This window comes from Telmatherina bonti (genome assembly GCF_933228915.1).
Source record: "Telmatherina bonti genome assembly, chromosome: 8".
In the NCBI taxonomy this organism is placed as follows: Eukaryota; Metazoa; Chordata; class Actinopteri; order Atheriniformes; family Telmatherinidae; genus Telmatherina; species Telmatherina bonti.
Genome location: NC_136626.1, coordinates 29,145,240 through 29,155,778, shown reverse-complemented (window position 1 = coordinate 29,155,778; position 10,539 = coordinate 29,145,240). Strand labels below are relative to the sequence as shown.

At 39.2% G+C, this 10,539-nt stretch overlaps 1 protein-coding gene across 1 annotated transcript; it reads left to right on the top strand.

Annotated features, from left to right (window-relative positions):
* The first annotated feature begins 679 nt into the window (after positions 1-679).
* On the top strand, positions 680-7,111 carry prdx6 (peroxiredoxin 6). The gene is made up of 5 exons (XM_079244674.1): positions 680-834; positions 2,795-2,951; positions 3,525-3,668; positions 4,067-4,213; positions 6,786-7,111. Exons 1-5 carry the CDS (start codon positions 743-745, stop codon positions 6,909-6,911), a joined length of 666 nt encoding a protein of 221 aa, XP_079100800.1. The 5' UTR covers positions 680-742; the 3' UTR covers positions 6,912-7,111.
* Positions 7,112-10,539: the final 3,428 nt, after the last annotated feature.

The window sequence follows — 10,539 nt, the reverse complement described above, 5'->3', positions numbered from 1 at the left end:
TCCGACATGAATTAAACTGTTACGAGCCTAAACATATCCGTCAGTCACTGTCGCCTTGACAACGCAAACAAAAGAGTTCTGGTTGAAGCGTTGTTGAGATTTCCATTGTTTTGCTTGGTTAAAAGTTTAATAAACCAAACATAAATGAGAAAGAACTGCATTTCATGTTTTCTCTTAAACAAAAATACTTTGCAGTGGTTAGGGGGTACGTGGCTGAAAAAATATTTTGCAAGGGGTACTGCGTTGCAAAAAGGTTGAGAACCGCTGGTCTATGTTCTCTCACGCTAATGAAATATGTCTGTAATAAATGTTTGGTATACTTTTCTTAAGATTTTGGGTAAAATATTTCTTTAACTCAGTGTTAATTAATATGTCTGTTTTAAATAAACAAAACAAAGAAAATATAAAATGCCTCGGACTCTCACTTTTTATCGACATTTAGCTTTTAACAGTAAAGTACATAATTTTGTAATGCATTTTTAAATGAAATGAAAGGATATATATATATATATATATATATATATATATATATATATATATATATATATATATATATATATATATATATATACTATTTTTTATTTTTTATTTTTTTTTAAATTTATAACATTTGTTCTCTGATTGGCCGGCTGTCGTGACGTCAGCCCCGCCCCTACCCGGAACCATTTGTTACAGATCATTTCGCTGTTGCAAGTTGTTCACGTTAGTTTCTTGTGTGAGCTGTTACAGAGCAGGACCAATCATGCCTGGACTTCTGCTTGGAGACGAGTTCCCAAACTTCGAGGCCGAAACCACCATAGGACGAATTAAATTCCACGACTTTCTGGGCAACTCGTAAGTACGCAGGTTTTAAGCATTACATTGTGTCTAGTTTATTTTCTGAGTCCTTTGAGTTTATGGTAACATTACAATGTGCAGTTTAACCACCGTCGCTTAAATAAAGTCCAGTCGTTATTTTCCCAATTTGAACTAAAAGCTAAAGCAAATTTCGGTGTGTTTACTTAAAAGTCCATATGAATGAGCATTATGGGACACCTGTTTGCAGCCAAATATTGCATTACACAATGATGACAATACAAAAATCTGCAAAGGTATTGCAGACTTTTCTTTCACCTTTTCCAACAGGGATGCCTTTTGTACTGAAGCAGCTCAAGTAAAACAAGAAAAGCACAAATTACGATATGATCTTTTCTTGAACATGACATTAGGGATTCAAACGGATTTAATTAAAACAATATTTAGCTATGTAATTTAATTGGTTAGAAAGCAGTTCAAATATAGTGACATAGTGAATATGATTAAGCCATATGGTAACAATTTGACTCCTTTCTCTGGCAGAGTAATGAAAAGTATTAGTCATAAAATGCCAAATTTTCCTTTTCTTTATGTATTTGTGTGTGTGTGTGTGTGTGTGTGTGTGTGTGTGTGTGAGAGAGAGAGAGAGAGAGAGAGAGAGAGAGAGACCCCTGTGCTTCAGGAGCTGGCATCTACCCTTTTGCAACCCTGTTGCGATAAAATAATAGAGATAAAGAATCATGTTTGTATGCATGCAATTACTCCCATGCAGCCTGTGTTGGACATGGATGGATTTCAGATCTGAAAAGCAACCATGTACATTCGTCCTTATGCAAGTTCTTGAAGCATGTGGATAAATGAAAACCATTTTCTCATTAGATCAAATAATTTAACACAGCTTGCTTAACAATGTATCTCCAAAAAATAGGTGAAACATTTAATAATAACAATAATAATTATAATAAAAACATTCATTTGATAATCTGTGAAGACCTGTGATGCGAAAGTCAGCTTTTCCACCTTGTAGACATTTACTGTGTTGCTGTTTTGTACATTTCAGAATTAGTCTCCCTGATCCCCCCCCCTCATGATTGAGTTTAGACGGTGGATAAAGACTAATACAGGTGGTTCAGGTTCAAACCTTTCTGAATAAAAAGGACACTGCCCAGTTAGAGCAGCAGCACAATAACGCCCTTCTTTCCTGCAATGGGAATACTTGCTGGAATGTGGCATTCAGGCATCTGTTAGAGCTGCGTCCTAGATTTTTTTGGCTTTCATTATACTTGTCAGCAATTAATATTGTTCTTGCCAGTAAAAGTGGAAGCTTTGATGTCAAAAAGAAACAAACAAAAAAAGGAAAAAACTAAAAGAAATACAACAAACAAGCAGAAAAAAGTCCACACAGTCAAATTTTCGGCCTTCAGGTCGCACATAGGAGAAAGCTTTAAAAAACAAACTGCTGCCTGGGGCAGTTTAGGATTGTCACAGGCTAATCTGGGTTTTTGGTCACCAAATAATCAGGTGATCATCACATTCCCTGAGAGAGGGACGCAGCTTTTTGTTCTACTACTCCATGTGATGACAAGTCACAATGCACTCATGCAGTGATGCGAGCAAGAAATACCTCCCATTCTCCTCAGTATACATCCCTCAGTGGAACACAGCTGGGTTTTGCATCTTGAGTCTGACTCTGCCAGACATCTGTCAATACAATTTATACCAGGAAATTCCTCCGCTGAAACTTAATACCTTTTCCCCCCTTATCCTCTTCTCTTTTAGTTCTGCTTCACATTCTTCATCCTCTTAATCCTTCATTTATTTGAATCTTCAATTATTTTTAAAATTCTGGGCTAAAGATAACAAGGCTAAATGATGGTACATGCAAAGTACAGAATAAATTCTCTCATTTAACAAACCAACATGAGGAATGATTTGCTTTTCATCCGTCTGAAATGAATCCGTCTACTTGTATAGTTAAAACATTTTGTTTCTTCCACAGGTGGGGTATTTTGTTCTCTCACCCCAGGGACTTCACTCCCGTCTGCACCACTGAGCTCGCCTGTGCTGCTCAGATCAGCAATGAATTCAAGAAACGAGGTGTTAAGATGATTGCCTTGTCCATCGACAGTGTTCAGGATCACCATAGCTGGAGCAAGGTTGGGGATGCACAAACTCTATCCTGCGTAGTGTGACTGCACTTTGAAACAAATCTGGAGTAGTTGGGGGTGAAGTGGTAGTTGGAAACAATAACTGATGTCCTTATGTTTTTGTTATAGTGTTATCGGTATATAAATGTCAGGTAGCTCCATATTTTGAAACGTTGACATTGGTGGCAGGACTCAGTACAGTAGTCATTTAGTTTAGTTCATCCTGAGTAAAGGTAAACTCCTCCAGATTCATTTTCTCCAGCAGTCCTAATTACAGAAATTTCTCACTGTGAAATTAGTTTCTCAAGTCAGAAAAATGTCGAGAAAGTAACTAGAAGACCTTTAATGCCTTGAAAACATTATTTTTGAGACACGAGGATGATTTTTTACAGCCCCCACTCAGCAGGTAGTTCATGACCCAGTTGGAGCATGCAGTTAAAGATTAGAAGATCAGGGTAACTGTTTATTCACCACTCCTGTGTTGCAACAGCGCAGAGGACTGACGGCCCAGAGGGTGGTTAACAGAGGATGGCATGTTCATAAAAAAGATGTAAAGGGTTAATGTCTCCCTTCTCTGCACAGGATGTGATGGCGGTTAGCAGCGAGGCTGATGCCACGCTGCCCTTCCCCATTATTGCCGATGACAAGAGGGAGCTGTCCGTCCAGCTGGGCATGTTGGACCCAGATGAGAAAGACAAGGATGGTTTACCCCTCACTGCTCGCTGCGTAAGCAAGCCGCCGTGTCCGCGCTGGCATCCGGTGTACCTCAGATGTGGAAGTTGACCATCACTATTTTTTCCAGCCTTGACAGCATGAGGTTATTTATGGATATTCAAGAAAAGTTGGTAGATGAGATTAAGTTATGCTAATCATCACACTAAAAGTGCAGACTCTTTATGTACCTACCCTGACCTTCTTTATTTGGAAGTTGTAGAGTAATTGCTGTCAAAGATGACTTTTCGGTCATACAAGAGACAAATCATAACCGTATTGCTCTGTGTTTACAAATAAAATGGAGGGAGTTCAAATGAATTAATCTCTCAAGGAAAATCTTCATGTTTATGCATTTACAAGTCGTTGTTTGTTGTTGTTGTTGTGTAACTTGTTATCTGTATGATGTCCAGGTCTTTGTGATTGGCCCAGACAAGAAGCTGAAGCTGTCCATCCTCTACCCTGCCACCACAGGAAGGAACTTTAATGAACTGCTCAGAGTTATTGACTCTCTGCAGCTGACGGCACAGAAGAAGGTTGCCACCCCTGTTGACTGGAAGGTACATAGTTACACCATGAACTCCCATAAGGGAGCTCCAGCAGGATAATAATGGTCGCAGAGCTGTTTTAAAAGAAGGATTATGTGGAGATGGATATTCCTAGCCGTGCACACATCAAACATGACAAAGACTAGATTTACATCATTTATCTGTATGCATAAATGGCTAAAAATAGGTGTGCTACACTTCAACCTATATGCAACCAAAGTAAATGCATGTAAAGTTAAGGCATTTAATTACTCGCAGTAATGGGAAACAGATTTTCGTGGAAAACATCACAAGATCAAACAACAAAATCCCTCACATGCACCAAGTATGACTGTTGAATTAAATCACTAAATAAAACCTACTAAAATGAATTAAAAAAAAAAAAAAAAAAAACTCAAAATAACCCTTCAGTAAATAAAAACAAAATATGATTGTTCCATAAAATTACTAAAAAGAAGAATAAGATCACATGCAACTATTTCTGATATCTTTTGCAGAGAGAACAAAGGAGTTTTTAAATTTATTTTTCATAACTCTCATGCTTCTGTATCTGGCCCAAGGGAAGCAGTTCAAAGTCTTCATGCATGGATCACCATTGTTATATCATATGTTAGCTTTACAAGAGACTGGTGTATCATTGATAACCTTAGAGCCGGGTAAGGCTCCTGGTCCGGACGGCATCTCAGCAAAGGTGCTTAAGAACTGCACCCAGGAACTCTCACCTGTTCTCCACTCACTCTTCAGAGAAGTCTACTATTCTACCGTCATACCAGCTATCTGGAAGAAGGCAACAATAATCCCAATTTCAAAGAGGCCCAGACCCACTGAACCAAACCATTATCGACCTGTGGCTCTTACATCCATTATCATGAAGTGCCTGGAGAAGCTGCTGTTGAACACCATCCTTCCAGCTGTTGGCCCTCAGCTAGACCCTCTACAGTTTGCCTATAAGGCGTGGAGGGGCACAGAGGATGCTGTAGCTTGTCTGCTGCATCTCCTCCTTCAACACTTGGACTCTCCAGGCCACTCTGCTCGTGCACTCTTCGTGGACTTCAGCTCAGCTTTTAACTCCATCCAGAGGCACCTGATGATCCAGAAGTTGCACCACCTTAATATTCCCACCAGAATGATTCATCTCCTTCATAACTTCCTGAGCAACAGGCAGCAGGTCGTACGGTTGGGTTCTACAACATCATCTGCCCTCACCATCAACACCGGAGCACCGCGGGGGTGTGTACTTAGTCCTTTCCTTTACACACTTTACACAAATGACAACATCAGTCCTTCACCTCACATCAAGTACTTTAAATGATGATACTGCTTCAGATGATACTGCCATTCTCGCATTACTTAAGGACAATAACTCCACCATGGACTTGGACTATAACAACACTGTCATACACTTCACCAAATGGTGCACAGACAACCATCTGTACCTCAATGTTAATAAAACAAAGGAACTCATATTCAGCTCTACTTAACCACAGCAACCCATTGCCATTGACAATCAAACAGTTGAAATCGTGGACAGTTTTAAATATCTTGGAGTAACAATAGACAGTTCACTAACATTTGATCAGCATATTATTGACATTCAAAAACGAAGCCAACAACGACTATCAATAATCCGGAAACTGAAAGGACTCTATTTTTCTCCACCTCTACTCCTACGGTTATATCAGTCCATTATCCAGCCTGTTATTCTGTACTGTTCAACTTGCTTTTTCAATTTGTTGACTGTTAAGAATCGGACTAAACTCATAAAGGTAACCAACATCGCAGCAAAAATCATAGGACTCCCCACACCAAGCCTTACAGAGCTTAACAACAGAGCCATTGGACGCTTTGCACTTTCCATGGAGCAGGACCCCACACACCCCCTTCATGAACAACTCACCCCTCTTCCTTCAGGACGGAGGTACAGGGCGCTCAGGTGCAAAAAGGCTCGGTTGGGAAAAAGCCTGATCCCCTCAGTCATAACATTTCTAAACAGCAGGGGGCGCTGAGTGTACTCTGTTCATTGTATTTGTATGTTGTTTCTGTGGTCTGTTGTCATTGTCCTTTTTGTTGTCAAACATGTGCTGTGTACGTGAAAAAGAATTTCACTTTGGGGACAATAAAGTCTAAGTCTAAGTCTAGATGTTGCTCTGGATTTGGATCCAGGAATTGTCTTGTATTGTTTGGCAGAGGACTAAAATCTCATTTTAATCTTTATCTTAGTTAATGGATAAGCCTGAAATATTTAGATTCAGTTTACTGGCTCTGTTGATGTTTAGCTAAATTAACATTTATATAAAGATATCTTTTGAAGTTTTGATCTCATTAAATGCTTTTTTTTTTTTTTACTTGTGTGGATGCTTCCTAAACTAAGATAACTGTGTGCTACACGTGAGTTTCTCCCCTTTTCAACTATTAAACTCTCAGTGGTCAAATGATCAGAGGCAACATCACATGATCAGATGGCACAGGACTCAAATCTGCTGTTTCTAGGTCATCAGTGAAGGCTCAGTTTGATCATGTGACAAAATTAGAGCCTGCTTCTGAGATGCACTTCCATGTTTATTTTCTGTTTATTCTTTTGCAGCCTGGTGACAAAGTCATGGTCATTCCCTCGCTGTCTGATTCTGAGGCTGCTGCTCTCTTCCCGAAGGGGGTCACAACTAAAGAAGTGCCTTCTGGGAAGAAATACCTTCGTTACACCCAGATCTGAAGACACAACAGCAGATTAGTTTTCCACTGGTGGTAGGACCAGGATATCTTTGGTTAATAGTCCACATGTCAACCTTACCAACACAAAGAAGCTTCACCTATCCAATTTTGTGAACAGTGATGATTTTTTTCCAACATAGACAGGAATATTTTTCATTGTTCAGTGCCTCGTTTACCTTTAAATAAACACATATTCACACATGCTCTGTACTTCTTTTTTTTTTATTTTTTTTTTATTTTTATTGTTACAGAACACACCGAGATAGTCTGAGAGTTTGGTAACACGTGTCTTTATTGTGATCTACCGCTAGATGTCCTCCTGCAACTCAAATAGAAACTTCACCTCTCTGTATTCATTGCAGTACTGCCTTGTACCACTGGGTGGCACTATATGCCCAGCTCCAGCATCTGCTGCACTAAAAACACCAACCAACATCTGTAGAAATGACTATTTACACTTTCAGTCATTACAGCAATGCTGTGACACAGTGATTAAGGAGTAGATATCTTGTTTAATTTCTGTATGGTTTCCACAAAAATAACACTTTTAAAACTTTCTCCCATTGTAATTTTCTTTTTGTCAAGGCAATGACTCAGGTTGCTGCAAAGCTTTCTAAATGTCTTGATGTACCGTTTATGAGTCACCTAAATATTTTACCGACAAGGTAAACTCTGTCAAGGATTTTAAAGTCATTGAATTATGATTAAACTTACCATCTGCATCACATGTTAAGATTCAAACAGTCTGCGTTTCAGTGCGTTTACTTACTTAATGCCGGCGGGTACAGTGTAAATTCTCCGTGTATGTGACATAATCTTTTAAAAGGTCCACAGCACTAGACAAGTTTATGATAACATTTAGCTTGAAATAAATTCAAATGGTTTCCAGACCATTTGGACGGTAAACATTTTGTTAAAAAAAAAAAAAAGTGTAGTTTGGGCCCCTCATGTTTCAGATGTCTAAAAGTTATTTGCAGTTCCTCTTTAAAAGACGCCCCTTTTAACTCCCTGCTGGTTTCATGTCACTAATCGTCTGAGGCCCAAAGAAAGTATATCATCCATTATTTCACACAAAAATGGGGAGTTAAGGGAAAAGCCAGAAAAATGAAATGAATACTCATTTGTGCAGTGGAACTTTATCTTTTCTTCTTTTGTCCCTCATTAATCATCACATGCTCTCATAGATTTATCTTTTGAACCTCTGGAGGGGCCTGACCTCTAGGTTAGGAACCACCAAAAGCACATTGACCTGGGACTTTCTTTTTTCAACTGGGTAACAACTTTGCTTTTAATGGCTTACGAAAATTTGTCATTTACTTTTAGTAGATATTTCATTGCAGTTTATCTTAAATTGACGGTTTAATAATTAATAAATCGAGGGACGGTACTGAGTTTGTCTGCAGAAGTTCTTCAAGATCTTTTACAGCAGTTATTCTTGGATGAGACTTCATTTTAACAGGAAAAACAATCACAAGTTTCATAATATCAAGTGTAGATTTGTAAGTACATTTATTTTGCTTTAGTTAACATGAAAAGAAAGCTAAATCATCTTATTTAAATAAAAAGTACATGGTATATAAAGAGTTTGTAGAAACATGGGCACTTGATGGAGAAACCCAACACCTTCATAATTCCTCAGCAGGTTGTCTTGAAGTGTAGACGAGGACTGAGGTTTATGTTTCGTCTTTAGGTTATTCAACTGTCAAACTGCAAACCTGAAGATCGTATTAATTACCTTAAGTAGTCTAAAGGTGAACGCTGGTCTCACACACACTCTGGCCTCTCATTCAGTCTGAGGTCGAGGAATGCCAAGATCAAAGAACAAAGATGGGATTCCCTTTAAGTGCAAATGGAGGACAAGAGTTTGCCAGGCTTGATAAAATATAACTTGATCCTGGTCCTTTCCACTCGTGTCACCTGCACAGTGGAAAGTGGCATCTTATCCTTTTGTTTTCCTTTTATAAATGACATTAGAGATATAAAAAGCTGACTTTAGTGTTTCATTTCCATTGAGTGGGGAGTATATTCCTATTGAAATGCTAGCTGTCTGTGCATGATAGAAGCTCGTGCATTCATCAGGAAACCCTTGCCCTCTGTCTCTTCTGTCTGTTTCTCCCTTTCACTTCTCTGGTGGCTGTTTTGTCCTCAGGAGTCGTCCAAAATAACACCCACACAGACACACCGCGCTGATCAAATGCATTTCTCAAATTCCACACAACAATAGCCTATGCCAGAGGATGAGAAGTTCTTTGGGTGTCAGACACTGGCTTAATTGCCCAGTGCCAACTCACCCCCACTTCTCTCCCTCCCTCCTCCTCCTCCCTCTTCACCCTGTTCATTTGTCATCCTTCACTCCTTGGCAATAGAGCCAGCTTGCCCCACCTCACCTCAACAGCACTAGTCCATGTAACACAACACCGGCTTCATCCTCATCTCACGGGGCAAAACACAAACACAATGCCAGCTGCTAGCTTCTCTTATGAGTGCACGGTGCACAAACATACACTGTAACATAACGCTGCTCACGCACACACAAACTATTCTAAAAGAAGTGGCCTCCTTGCCTTATCTCGCTTCAGAGGAGATGTTTTCCTTTCAGATTCTCCAGACTCTAGTTTTCCTGAGACATCATAGCTAAAATGGGATAGATAAATGCTATTAGCTTCTAAAATCTTGAAGGGGTGTCAGCCGTTTTGGGAAATTTGGAAAAAGTGATGATTAAGTTACTACTTAAATGCATGTCTTTGATATGAAGCTGCAGCCAGTTGCTGGTTAGTAACGCCACACGTAGCTAGTTGAGTTAGGAAAATCTCCATGTTATAGTCAGGGATTTTTTCCTTGCAATTTGTCAAGAATGAAATGATGACAATGAAGTCTCGGTTGCCAGTCAGATGCATACCCACCATAAGACCTTAACATTTAGTTTTGTTTAGTGGAAATCATGCAGATGTGACAAGTTTTATTCAAGATGGACTGATGAAAGCAGCAGCGTCTCTTGTACCCAAACAAACCTAAATAAATGAAAGTAGATGCATGTAACTTTGTAGGAAATGTGCAAACAGAAAATGTATTAAACGGCAGTGTAACAGAATAATCGTAGCTGGGTTTGATTATCATGAAATGGCTCAAATACAACAATTCTTGCTTTCCTCCTATTCTGCAAGGAATAGTATTATCTAAATCCATCACAGATTGCCATTCTGGATTGTTTTGCACCGTAAAGATAATATCTAAAGCTTCCCGCACAAAGTCAGCAAGATTTCTCCAGAAACCTGCAGATGCATAGTCACAATCTGATCAATCACAAGAGAGTACTTCCGTGTGGCTGCGCTGCAAGCAGAGATGCACGTCAAGCTTCCACAGTCCTATGCAGAGCATACGGTGGTATGAATTCAGCTTAACTTAGTAGGATAAAAATAAAAAAAAAAAACTCTAGAGCAAGTGTTATAAATTTTTCTCAGCCTCGGTAGCTTTTAGGTTTGGGAGGAGAAGAATAGGTGAGTATTCACTTGGTTGGACTTTATATTTATGCCAGTATATATCACATAGTGAACGTAAAAGTCAGCAAAAGACCCTCTGACATTTTTTGTTCCTTATAGCAGCAGAAGTGATTAATTTGGAAAGGATTT

Bases quoted from the DNA above. Each gene is read 5' to 3' on its own strand.
- prdx6 (XM_079244674.1), top strand. From the start codon at position 743: ATGCCTGGACTTCTGCTTGGAGACGAGTTCCCAAACTTCGAGGCCGAA. The intron at 835-2,794 runs GTAAGTACGCAG...TTTCTTCCACAG, and splicing joins CACGACTTTCTGGGCAACTC to GTGGGGTATTTTGTTCTCTC. The intron at 4,214-6,785 runs GTACATAGTTAC...ATTCTTTTGCAG, and splicing joins CCACCCCTGTTGACTGGAAG to CCTGGTGACAAAGTCATGGT.